The sequence below is a fragment of the Culex quinquefasciatus genome, chromosome 2 (genome assembly GCF_015732765.1).
Source record: "Culex quinquefasciatus strain JHB chromosome 2, VPISU_Cqui_1.0_pri_paternal, whole genome shotgun sequence".
NCBI lineage: Eukaryota > Metazoa > Arthropoda > Insecta > Diptera > Culicidae > Culex > Culex quinquefasciatus.
In genome coordinates this window covers 143,895,991-143,908,996 of record NC_051862.1, presented here as the reverse complement: position 1 = coordinate 143,908,996, position 13,006 = coordinate 143,895,991, and the positions used below count along the sequence as shown (strand labels likewise).

The 13,006-nt window shown below is 35.2% G+C and overlaps 1 protein-coding gene across 5 annotated transcripts in view; it reads left to right on the top strand.

The window, feature by feature from the left end:
- The window catches only part of LOC6044546 (sodium/potassium/calcium exchanger Nckx30C), a 238,898-nt gene extending 226,207 nt beyond the window's left edge, over positions 1-12,691 (top strand). For all 5 annotated transcript variants that reach the window (XM_038253213.1, XM_038253212.1, XM_038253211.1 and 2 more), the window contains 3 exons: positions 10,421-10,678; positions 10,738-10,874; positions 11,021-12,691. In XM_038253213.1, coding sequence (XP_038109141.1) covers positions 10,421-10,678; positions 10,738-10,874; positions 11,021-11,261 — 636 coding nt within the window. In that variant the 3' untranslated portion in view covers positions 11,262-12,691. The remainder of the gene's footprint in view (positions 1-10,420; positions 10,679-10,737; positions 10,875-11,020) is intronic.
- Positions 12,692-13,006: the final 315 nt, after the last annotated feature.

Here is a 13,006-nt window from a genome sequence, read left to right as displayed (position 1 = left end):
CCTGCTCGTTGCTCTGCGGCCAACCAACCGATTCGTGGGGATGGGATGAACTTTATTTTGTTTTTTTGCTGTGGCTTAGCACGAAAATTAAAGAGGGTTTACAATTTTGAGTTTGTTTAAAGAAAAGTTTAAAGTAGTGTACCGACACAGAGTTGTTGTTTTGAACCTCGATTTTCGCCAAATTTTGATGGACAAAACAAAGGTTATTGAAGTGCGTTCCATTAAAAAAGAAATCAGCATTTGTTTTTTTTATTTGGCTTGAGCAAACTTTTTGGGGGCCTTCCCTACGACTAAAGAAGCCGTTTTGTGGCATTGATTCACCCATACAAGTCTCCATACAATTTTGGCTGCTTTCCATACAAAGGCGGTATGTAAATATTCAAAAAATCTGTATTGAAGAAATTTTCTTATCGGTTTGGTGTTTTTGGCAAATATTGCAAGGTAGAGCCTTCCGATAAAAATGGCACAAGGAAAATAATAAACATATTTTTAATCAACTTTCTTTCCACAAAAAAATCAATTTCTCAAAATCTGTATTACCAACTGACACGAAATAGGGAAAAGTTGCCCCGACCCCTCTTAGATTTGCGTGAAACTTTGTCCTAAGGGGTAACTTTTGTCCCAGATCACGAATCCGAGGTCCGTCCGTAATATCTCGTTACGGAGGGGCGGTACGACCCCTTCCATTTTTTGAACATGCGAAAAAAGAGGTGTTTTTCAATAATTTGCAGCCTGAAACGGTGATGAGATAGAAATTTGGTGTCAAAGGGACTTTTATGTAAAATTAGACGCCCGATTTGATGGCGTACTCAGAATTCTGGAAAATGTATTTTTCATCGAAAAAAAAACACTAAAACAGTTTTAAAAACTCTGCCATTCTCCGTTACTCAACTGTAAACATTTTTGGATGTCATTTTATGGAAAAGTTAATGTGGGGGAGAGGGAGTAATATGCACCTCCGGGACAAAATGCACTCCCTGCTTTTCAAGGTATTGGAATGAATTTTCCGGGGAAAAAATCATGGAAATCGGAAGCTTAACGTTGTAAAACCATGCTGGAAAAATTTAAGCATCGTACAATAAAAACAGCTTAAGTTATTGGCAAAATTTTAAAATGTTGTGTTTTGATCTAATTTTCATTCAAGTTTCAATATGATTTTTGGACAATATAAAACACAAATATTGATAATTTAAGTAATGATTTATATAGTTTCTGCCATAATCTTCATTATTCTATAGCTAGATGATGCCAAAAACATAAAAAAAAGTATTTTTAATCGAATTTTATGCAAAAAGCTTGGTCGGGGCAAAATACACCGCTGTGATGCTCCTTTGTAAAAACAGTGGTGTCATCTAGTGGTGACTAGTGAAAACTGATTTTACCCGGTGCATTTTGCCCCATTGTTGTGGTGCATTTTGCCCCGTTGTTGTAGTGCATTTTGCCTCAATGTTGTGGTGCATATTGCCCCGCATGATTGTTTGAAATGAATCAAAAATGTTTTTAGAAATTTGCTATTTTTAAGGGGTTACATACATGTAAATCGGCAAAAATTTCAGAGGTTGGTTTGAGCACAAACTCAATTTTTTTTAAAATCTGTTTTCAGGACATCAAAATATACATTTTCAACTATTAACAAAATAAATTTGAAGACATTTGGTTGTATCATTGCCGAGATACAGCTATATGAAGTTAGAATTTTCAAAAAACGGGTGCCATGATATCTCAACACTGCCTTCACAAAAACGGCTCAAAATTTTGGTGAAGACTCGTTAAACCGGTCCTGTGTGCATGACGAAGGCTGATTTTCAAAAAAAATATAAAAATAAAAAGATAAAAATATTTTCATGTTTTTCATATAAAAAATGGAATGTTTTTGATTTTTGTATTTTTGATAAATGTAAAATTTCAAAATCCGGTTTCGTCATGCACACGAGATATGTCTTGCGAGTCTTCACCCAAAATTTCAGCCATTTCGGTCTATCCAATCTCGAGATATCGTGGCACCCGAAAATCAACTCGGTGTTCAAAGAAAAACGCTCGCAAAGTTTGACGATTCGCTTTGCGCATGGCAAAATTTTCAGCCTAAATCGTCTGTAACTTACTTTAATCATGAAACATCTTCATGAAACTTTCAGGAGTGATTGAAAATCATGTTTTAATATGATTTGATAAATTTTCTGTAATATAAAATTTTGTGATTTTCTACATGTATGTAACCCTTTAAACGATTTTGAGGGTTTTCATCACTTTTTCACATGGATGACGAAGAATAATAGTTGTTTTAGAACATCTAACAAAATTCTTCCACAGAAATGCTGTTATGGTTGAGAAATCACAGTTTTCCCTTAGGGTTTGCATATTACCCCCTGTCCCCCTTTTTTTCGAATCTACATTGACCCAGAAGGGTCATTTTTTCATTGAGAACCAAATTTACCCCTTAGGACAAAGTTTCACGCAAATCGAAGAGGGTCGGGGCAACTGCTGTGTGAGTTGGCGTAATGTTATGTTGTTATGTTGCCGATTATGATCATTTTTGAACCCGCGTTTTTTTTTTGTAAAACTTGGCATATTTCTCGTTTTTTTTTTAGTTTTTATTTGAAATCAAATTTGCATTCGAAAAGTACTTTACAGATTTGTTGATAAAGTGCACCGTTTTGAAGATACAGCCAGCTTACGATTAACTTTAATTGAAAAGTTCAAATTTATTGATTTTTTTAATTGTGCTCATAATTGTCCATCCCAAATTTTGAATTCAAGAGAAACATTCAAAAGGGCGTTATATTAAATATATGGTATAAAATGAAAAACGTTAGGATGGTCTTAAATTTATACAAAATCCTTCTAAGTTTTAGATGATCTATAAAATCTATCTTTTCTTATTTTGTTGTTTTCCTTTCAATTTAAGTTTTGGTGCATCATATTACGCATCGTTGGTGAGGTTGGCTTTCTAATAGGTCTACTAAATTGGAGATCTGGCAACCATACTTGAGACAACTTAAATGATACATGAAAATATTATCCGGATACATCACTTTACCCATGCTTAGTTAGGTAAAGGAAAAATCTTTCTAACAAGTCAAAATATTTGAAGATCGGACAACCCTATTTCAAGTTATAGTCAGTTCCGTGTTGATTATATACTTTTTTAAAGTCAGACTTTGAAAGTTCAGATTAAACTGATGTCCGGGATCCTCCATGAGAACTGTTTTTGGTTAGAAGTGAGGAAGAAGCCAACCACATTGATGTGGAAAGTAAGTCTCTACTATAACTATAATGTTCACACTTTTTCAACAGTTTAACAATGATTTAACACAGGCCTGCCCAACCTTTTTGGCTTACTTTTTTGTTTTTTTTTTTTTTGGTCTGTCAAAATAAGAATTGATAATTTAAAATCAAGTTAGTCAACCTGTTAAAGTGAAAAAGACATGACCACTAAAACCACTTAAAACCGCAATAATCGGCCAACCACTACGCACTTGTCAAAGGCTCACCGCTGATACTTCTCTTTCTAATACTCAACATCAGAGAGAATGGAGGACCAATTTTCCTCCCCAGCGTGTCACTGACTCGATGGTACTAGGCGGCATAACCTCTTTTGTATGTGTGGGTCTATTTATAGCCATCGGCCAGAAAACCGCAGACTTCATTCAATGGGAACCGTCCCCGGTCCTTGACGATTTGCCGGCCGTGCGGCCAAATTTCGGTTGGCTCAAAAGAGCTTTGCCATTCTTATGAATGAAAAGTATTGATAATTTTGTTTGAAAGTGCATTAGTGCATTTGAATTAACCTCAGGTATTAGGTTGGAAAGGCACACAACGGTAAAAAAACATGATTAAAAAACATTTCTGATCATTTTAATGCAAAAAAATAAATTGACCAGATATATATATATATTTTTTTTTTTGGTAGATCAACTATGGTCCCCTTGAAACGAGCTGTCAAGTAGGAACTTTTCTGTCAATAATAGCCGTGATATTATTTTTTTTAAATTGATCTAAAAATCAATTTTATATAAGTTTTATAGTTGTGAACAATAATATCTCAATTTTAAGCTTAATTTAAGGACCCAATCGGTAGTCCAACAATAAATTAGTTTAACATTTCAAGAAAGGCCCTACCCCACCACCAAGGGAACACAATCAAGCATCTCTAAAAAGTTTTTTTTCCGCAAACATCGCACCGGTTCAAACTGTTAGTGAATGTGGTTGATTTAGATTGACAGCCATTCATTCCACAACCAATGCCAGTCAGGACAGCCAGATTGCAATGAGTGCGGTCGTACGACGAACTGTGCTGAAACTCCGGAGATTTAGAATAGATTTCCGACGTCCGGCTGTGGTCTCTGATACTGGGCCAATATGTGCTATTTCTAAAGTTGCATCTTTGTGATACATTTAAATACCTATTGCTTAAGTATGTCATATTTAAAGCGTTAGTGGGTTTGCACTGTTTTTCATATCATACAGAAAATCCACGTCAGACCAACAGGATCCAGCTCAAAACTGCTCCTATTTGTTTCAAATTTGGCATGGCAGTTCCTTGGTCAAATTGATTGGACCCGTATTTTTTTGCGATTATTGTGGTCCTACTCAAAATAGGGTGGTCAAAATATTGGCAGGAGTCCCAAGTTATAATAACAAATGTTTACGGTAGTCTAACTAGTACGTGCGTCAAACGCATTCTGACCTCAAATCCCTTTGACCAGTTTTCGTACTTACATCAATTTTCAGGGTGTGACAAAAAAGCCCGACAAGATTGAAACTACTTTCATATGTAAAATGACAAAAATGCACGGAGTTTTTTCGGATTTCGTTGAATATCTCAGGATTGAAATCGAATTCCGGGGATCTGTGATGGTCAAAAGGTGAACATTTGTGGGCTGCACAAAATGGCGTTCTTAACTCAATTTGGTCCAAAATGCACGTACGACAAGTTAGCACAACGGCGACGATGTGAGGAATGTAGAGTAAAAAACTACGTAAATTTATGGAAAAAATGTATTTTTGTCCTGACTGACTGACGAATCAATCAGAAAATCCTTTCTAAGAATACTGAATAATTTTGAAATATTTGCATGCCCCATTGGTAAAGACAGCTGAGCAGTTCTCTACAAAATCAATCTTTTTTTAATTTTAATTTTTGTATTTTTTAATCCGGCTGAAACTATTATGGGGCTTTCGGTATGCCCAAAAGAGCCATTTTGCATCATTAGTTTGTCCATATAAATTTCCATGCAAATTTGGCAGCTTTCCATTAGCTTTCCATACAAATATGATATATGAAAATTCAAAACTCTGTATCTCTTGAAGGAATGTTTTGATCGATTTGGTGTCTTCGGCAAAGTTGTAGGTATGGATATGGACTACACTGGAAAAAAATGATACAAGGTAAAAAATGATTTTTTTATTTAACTTCTTGTCACTAAAACTAGATTTGCAAAAAAAAAAACACTATTTTTAATTATTTTTATTTTTTGGTATGTTATAAGGGACATCAAATGCCAACTTTTCAGAAATTTGCAGGTTGTGCAAATAATCGTTGAGACTTAAAAAACATCAATTTTTCTCAGCTCATCAAAAATACTGTTTTCAAAAGTGGACAAACATGTGCACTAATTAAAAAAAGACATAAAAACTTCGACTATTTTCAAAAAAGTTACCTAAAACTGGCTATAACTTGAAACGGTGCAATAAAAAAAAAGTGTTTTTTTGCAAATCTAGTTTTAGTGACAAAAAGTTAAATAAAAAATCACAATTTTTTACCGTGTATCATTTTTTTCCAGTATAGTCCTTATCCATACCTACAACTTTGTCCAAGACACCAAATCGATCAAAAAATATCTTCAAAAGATACAGATTTTTTAATTTTCACATATCATTTTTGTATGGACAGCTGCCAAATTTGTATGGAAAATTATATGGACAAACTAATGATTCAAAATGGCTTCTTTGGGCATACCGAAGGCACCAAAAAAGTTTCAGCCGGATTTAAAAATACAAAAAACATCGAATGACCGAAATCTGAGAGAATTGCTCAGCTCTTGAGTTTTTATGGAGTCCTCGACGGAGAATACAAATGAAGTAAATAATCGATGGAGACAAAATTTCATCCAAATAAAAAAATACAAAATATTTAATCGCGAAAGAAAAACTGCGAAAAGATTTGCTCAGGTGTGAAATGGTAAAACAAACTTTTTTTTCATGAATGCTTTCATACCACACGTTTTTCACACACTCTTACCCAAAGACTACGACGATTCTCATTTTCGCCCTTTTTTCGTCGTCGACGATCGAAAAAGGTCACCAACAAAAGAATCACACTTTCAAGGGCACGTGCTCGGTTTTATGGCAAAATTCCACTCTTCGTCTTCTTTTTCTTCTACCAATCCTTATTTCGCCCAAGTCCTTCAACCTTTGCCAGTCCTTCAGCCGATATCCCTTCGCGCAATGCTCCTGAACTCGAAAGCGGCTGGTGTACTGCTGTTGTTGGTGGTGGGTGGTTCTGGTATTTATGTGTGTACTTGGGTATGTGTGTGCGCACACACACCAAAAGGCATTCCAACCCAGCGAGGGGTTGTCAATTTTTATGGCTGCCATAAATTTTTACGAACGTATTTTAAAATGGGCTTGCGAAGGAAGCGCGCGATAGCAGAACGATTGCACCGATACCCTTCTATAACTGTGTTTAGCTGTGTGTGTATGAGGGCTTGTATGTGTGCTTTTTGAAGGGAACAAACTTCTTGTCGAATTAGCGTGTGAGCGTGGCGAAACAGAAAGTTGTTCGTGGGAAAAGGGTTAATCAAAGCTTGTTGGGCATTACTTTTTACAACGTTGTATTTTGTTGTAAATTAGCAACCAGATGCTGATGGCGTACTTTGTATGATGTAGGTACTTCGTATGGTTGCTCAGGCATATGTTGTAGTAACAGTCGAGCAAGGCTTAAGATGTTGGTTGACGGAATTTACGATTTTCTAAGGAAAATTATCGAATTTATCACCGAGATAATGAATACTTCAACTGAGAATAAAAACAAGATGTTTCTCATTATAATTTGAATGTGCTGTTAGTGGATATGCCTATGAGCAAACAAAACTCGCGTTATTTTAATAACAAAATAAACTTCATAGATTTTAAGAATCACATAAACTACGCAATGGAATTATTATACATAGGTAGTTTACTTTGTTAAACCATCCTGTAAGGGATACTTTTTAAAAGCAAGATTTAAAACATTTCCAAGCATACTACAAATCTTGTACTACTAAAAAAAACCATTAAATCTGAAGAATTTGTATACTTCTTTTTCAATAACAGATCAATTCTCTGAGATTTCAGGCTGTAATCACGCTGAAACTTTTTTGGTGCCTTCGGTGTGCCCAAAGAAGTCATTTTGCATTATTAGTTTGTTCATATAATTTTCCATACAAATTTGGCAGCTCTCCATACAAAAATGATGTATGAATATTTAAAAATCTGTATCTTTTAAAGGAATGTTTTGATCGATTTAATGTCTTCGGCAAAGTTGTAGGTATGAATAAGGCCTACACTTAAAAAAAATATACACGGTAAAAAAATGTATCTTTGAATTTCACTTCTTGTCACTTAAACATGATTTGCAAAAAAAACACTATTTTTTTAATTTGTGATATGTTTTAGGGGACATCAAGTGCCAACTTTTCAGAAATTTTCAGAACGTGCAAAAAATCTTTGACCGAGTTCTGATATTTTGAATCAATAATGATTTTTTCAAAAAATCGAAATATTGGTTGCAAACATTTTTATTTTTCGATGTCAAATCTAATTTTGCAATCAAAAAGTACTTTAGAGCAATTCTCTACCAAAACCGGAAATGGATTTTATTTGTATTTTTTTATTTGGTTCAAACTTTGTGGGGCCTTCCCTATGACCAAAGAAGCTATTTTGTGTTATTGGTTCACCCATACAAGTCTCCATACAATTTTAGCAGCTGTCCATACAAAAATGGTACGTAAATATTCGAATATCTGTAACGTTTGAATGAATTTTCTGATCAATTTGGTGTCTTCGGCAAAGTTATAGGTATTGTTGAGGACTATTGAGAAAAAAATAGATACACGGAAAAAAAAATTGCCAATTTTTTAATTAACTTTTTTTTCACAAAAACTCAATTTCCCAAAATACGTATTTTTTGATTTTCGATATTTTTTTACATGTTTTAGGGGACAAAAACCCGCAACTTTTGAGCCATAGAGAAACATGGTCAAAAAAATCTGCCGCCGAGTTATGAATTTTTGAAAAAATTGTGATTTTTGGAAAAAATCGAAATTGCATGCTAAAACAAATTTGACGTATTTTTTATATAAAATTGAATTTTCAATCGAAAAGCACTTTACAGATTTTTTGATAAAAGGCTCTGTTTTCAAGTATAGCCACCGAAAGTTTGATTTTAGCGAAATATTTGCAGTTTTTCGATTTTTAAAAATAGTGACCATGAGTGACCATTCCTAAAAATATTTTTTTGAAAGGTTCAGAAAATTATCTATTAAATTGTCTAAGAGACATTGAAGATTGGACCTCTGGTTGCTGATATACAGCGACTTAAAGAAAAAGAAACAGAAAAATTTAAGTTTTCGAAGTCTCACCCAAACAGCACACCATTTTCTAATGTCGATATCTCAGCAACTAATGGTCCGATTTTCAATGTTAAAACATGAAATCCTTAAATCTCTATTTTTTCAAACAATCATAACTTGGCAGCAGATTGTTTGCCCATACTTCTCTATAGCTCAAAAGTTAAGAGTTTTTGTCCCCTAAAACATATCTAAAAATCTTCATAATCAAAAAATATCTTCATAGATCAGAAAATTCACTCAAAAGTTACAGCTGTTTAAATACTTACGTACCATTTTTGTATGGACAGCTGCCAAAATTGACTTGTATGGGTGAACCAATGACACAAAATAGCTTCTTTGGTCATATGGAAGGCCCTCACAAAGTTTAAGCCAAATAAAAAAATGCAAATAAAATCCATTTCCGATTTTGGTAGAGAAAAATTGCTCAGCTAATCATAGACTAACATTGAAGACGGAGTACCATTTATATATTTTTTTAATAATATGAATCCACTATCAAGAGTTTTGTTTTAAATGGGCCATATAAACAGATGAAGCAGAATATTTTATAGAACCTTTAAAAAAACTGCAGATATGTTTTTGTTGACTAATTATAATCATCTTACAACCTCTAATTAATTTTTTGTCGGATTTACTTCATCATTTTGTAGGCAAGGCTCTCTTCCACCTCTTGGTGATATTTAAACCGATGTTTTCAATTTGGCTTGAAAACTACTTCATGAGGTACTTTGAACGCTTCTTTATCAAGCTAAAAGTGATTTCTTAACATTCCGTTTGTATTGAATTTCGGATTGCTAAAAAATCTCGATTCCACCAATGTTACACCGGCTGTCAATCTCACCCCAGTTTACGGTAATTTTATAAAATTCAAGGTTAAAAAAATAAAGCAGCTGCTTTTGCTCGGGTGACATCTAGTATCCTTGGGAACGATCCTGAAACCGTCGCTTGTGTGATATCACGTTCTATCTCTTTTTAAGTTACATCAATTCAATCATTTTTTCGGTTTTTATTGTACATCTCAGGGTTAAAATCTAATTATGAAGATCTGTGAAGGTCTTGAAATTTAAAGGTACACTTTTATACTGTTTTCTTTCTTTTTGAATAATAAACTACAGTGATAGAAAATTTGTCATTTGAACACGAAATACCAAAAAAAAATCGATCAAATACCTGGTTGTAATAAGTTTCACTGAATTACAAGCACACTAGAATTCAATGAAGCACTGTGGGACTACGTATAAAATAAGTTTACATCATTACACTGCCGTTCTACGCCTAATTGTCCCAAGTCATTTTTGGACGATTCTGACTTTTTATCATTTTTAAGCTTAGTTTTACGTATACTTTTAGAAAAACACATGAAATTTAATAATTTGTTCAGAAAATCATTGAAAACAACACCAAGTCTGTTTGTCCCATCGTTGAACTTCTACGCATAATTGTCCCATCAATTATTTTCTATCACGAAATCATGAGATTTACGAAGCATTTCATCTTGCTTACCTGTTTACCTACATGAGGATTACAAATAAGGGTAATAAAATGTTAACCGGGGTAATTAGGGCCATATAGAACGAATAGGGACCTACGGGACAATTATGCGTAAAAACACAGAAATCGATCGAAAAATTTCAATCGCGTTTTTCTCAGGTGCCCTTTTTTGAACATGGGACAATTATGCGTAGAACGGCAGTACAGTGCAAACAAAGACTGGACATATACAGAGCAAATCAATATCCCAGAAGATCGACATAGGTCCACCTCTTCATTTGTTGCAAAATTCTATAACATTGATTTCTCTCCCGCAGGGTAACGAATTAGAAGAAGAACCACCAGAGGCATTAAGCATGTCTTGGCCAAAGACAACTAGGAAACGAATAACCTACCTATTAGTTGCTCCAATTTTATTTCCTCTGTACTTAACACTTCCCGACACTAGAACACCAAGGGGTAAGAGGTTTTACCCGGTCACGTTCATCGGTTCGATTGCGTGGATAGCCGCATACTCGTATCTTATGGTGTGGTGGGCGAACGTTGCTGGCGACACGGCGAAGATACCACCGGAGGTAGGTTCTACGAGATATTGTTGCAGTCCCACCCTTTTTCAACCCGACCCTCTTTGCAGGTGATGGGACTGACGTTTTTAGCAGCTGGTACCTCAATTCCCGACCTGATCACGTCCGTGATCGTGGCGCGGAAGGGCTTTGGCGACATGGCGGTGTCGAGTTCGGTCGGAAGCAACATTTTCGACGTCACGGTCGGGTAAGTTAGGGCTACTTGGATGACTTTGGAAACGCCATGCGTCTCCATTAATTTGATCGTGGCTGGAATAGTTTGGAGGAGACGCATGGTGCTTCTTCCAAACTCTGTTGAGTGTAGCTAACCAACATTTTTTTTTTTTTGCGCAGCCTGCCGATCCCGTGGCTCCTGTACGGCATCATCTACGGCCAACCGGTGGAGGTCAACTCCGTTGGCATGGTGTGCTCGATCACGATCCTGTTCTTGATGTTGGTGTTTGTCATCTTGTCGATAGCCTGCTTCCGTTGGCGCATGAACAAGGGCCTAGGGTTTACCATGTTTTTGTTATATTTTGTATTCGTTGCCGTTTCACTCATGTTTGAATACGATGTGTTAGTGTGTCCGGTTTAAATAAGTACGCTTACACAATACGCTAATAGAGAGCGCTAGTGGTTGACTAAGCTGAGCAGCAGAATGGTAAGAATCATCTACTTTAGTAGTAACGTTTAGCGAACCAACCAGAAGAAGAAGGAAGGTGTGAAAACAAGAAAAAAACGAAAAAAGTAAACCATGTAAGAAAAATTTACCAAACCCACTTCAAAGCTAGGTAACATTTTATCTAGTGGACAGGAAGCTGCAACTGAAACTAAGTTAAATATAAAAATATGTATAGTTATGTAGAAGAATGACAACATGCAAAACAAAACAACAATAGTTTGGTAAGCGATTTGCGAGGAGTAGGTAAGCGAAAGTTTGCAGTAGCGAAAAGTTGAAGTGCACAGCAAAGCGAGTTGTTCCAAACGCAAGGAGGGAAAATGCTAAACCTAAACAAGAAACATAATAAACAAAATGAAACAACAAGAATCTTCTATTGAAAACACTTGTTTTAGATTTTTATCTCCTGTTCTTCATGCAACTATAGTATCGAATCTATTATTATACATTTTAAATTATATTCAACCCAAACCTATATTCGAACAAAATCTTACCTAACTAAAATACATCTAGTTAATACAAGAAAATCAACTAATTAAACCAGTAAAACTGTATTTAAGCATACATCTCTTTCTTCTAAAAGAACAAATTCTATAAGGATCTAGACTTAAACAACCAAAACTAAATTTAAGAAACAATTTTCAAGAGCAAACATCTATTACTCGAACTTAACGAAGAAGAAAAAACACCTTAGGAAATTTGAAACATCAAGCCATTCGAGCACTATCAGCTTTTTCTCTCTCTCTTCCCACATGTAGTTACACCAAACACTCGAAATCCTTATAGTGCCATTAATCATCAGGAGCTAGTCCCTACTCACACTCTCGTTAGTATGCACACAAGCACACAAACACCACCCTCACACTAGACTTTGAAGCAGGGGAGAACACACACACACACACACACATTTAAATGCATTTTCCATTTCAAACCCGGTGGAAACTTTCTCTAGTTCATATAATCACACCTCTTCTCTATACTCCACGTAAGGCAAATTTACACAGTGCTATCTTCTTCACAGAATCACACATCACAAACACACATACACACACAAATCGAGTAAACAACACACACTTTTGTAAAATAAAAACAAAGAAATAATAGAAAATTTTCCTTCCACCTTCTACAACACTGTCCTTTCCACCCCTTTCCCTTCTCTCTTCGACCATACCCACGTCAAGCTTTCCATTTCTCACACACGAAAACAATGCCACACTCACAGCGGGCATTGTAGTCAGGTTAAGTGCAAAAGAATGAAAAAAAAAAACACGTGTGCTGAAAAACGAATGTTCTGTTCTTTATTGCATTCGAAGGCAGAAATATTCACAAACACACACACACACACACTAATATCAACTCCCACAAACGAAATGGTCCACAATGAGCGTAATTTAATTTACGGAACTGGATTTGAAACATTTAACTATAAATCAAGTTTATTTCTTTGGTTTGGTCTAATTCATGTCATGGTTTGAGGCAACGAAAGATCTTGAACTTTTCTAAACCAGTAGTTCCGATACATGTCAAAACATTGGATTGCTGCTGCCTTCAAATACATTTCTTGAGCTCATTTCTAATTATCTGCGTGACCGCTTTTGAATCCAAAAAAACTAAAGAGTCTATTATTCAACGCACGAAGTAATTTGTTGACATTTTTTTTA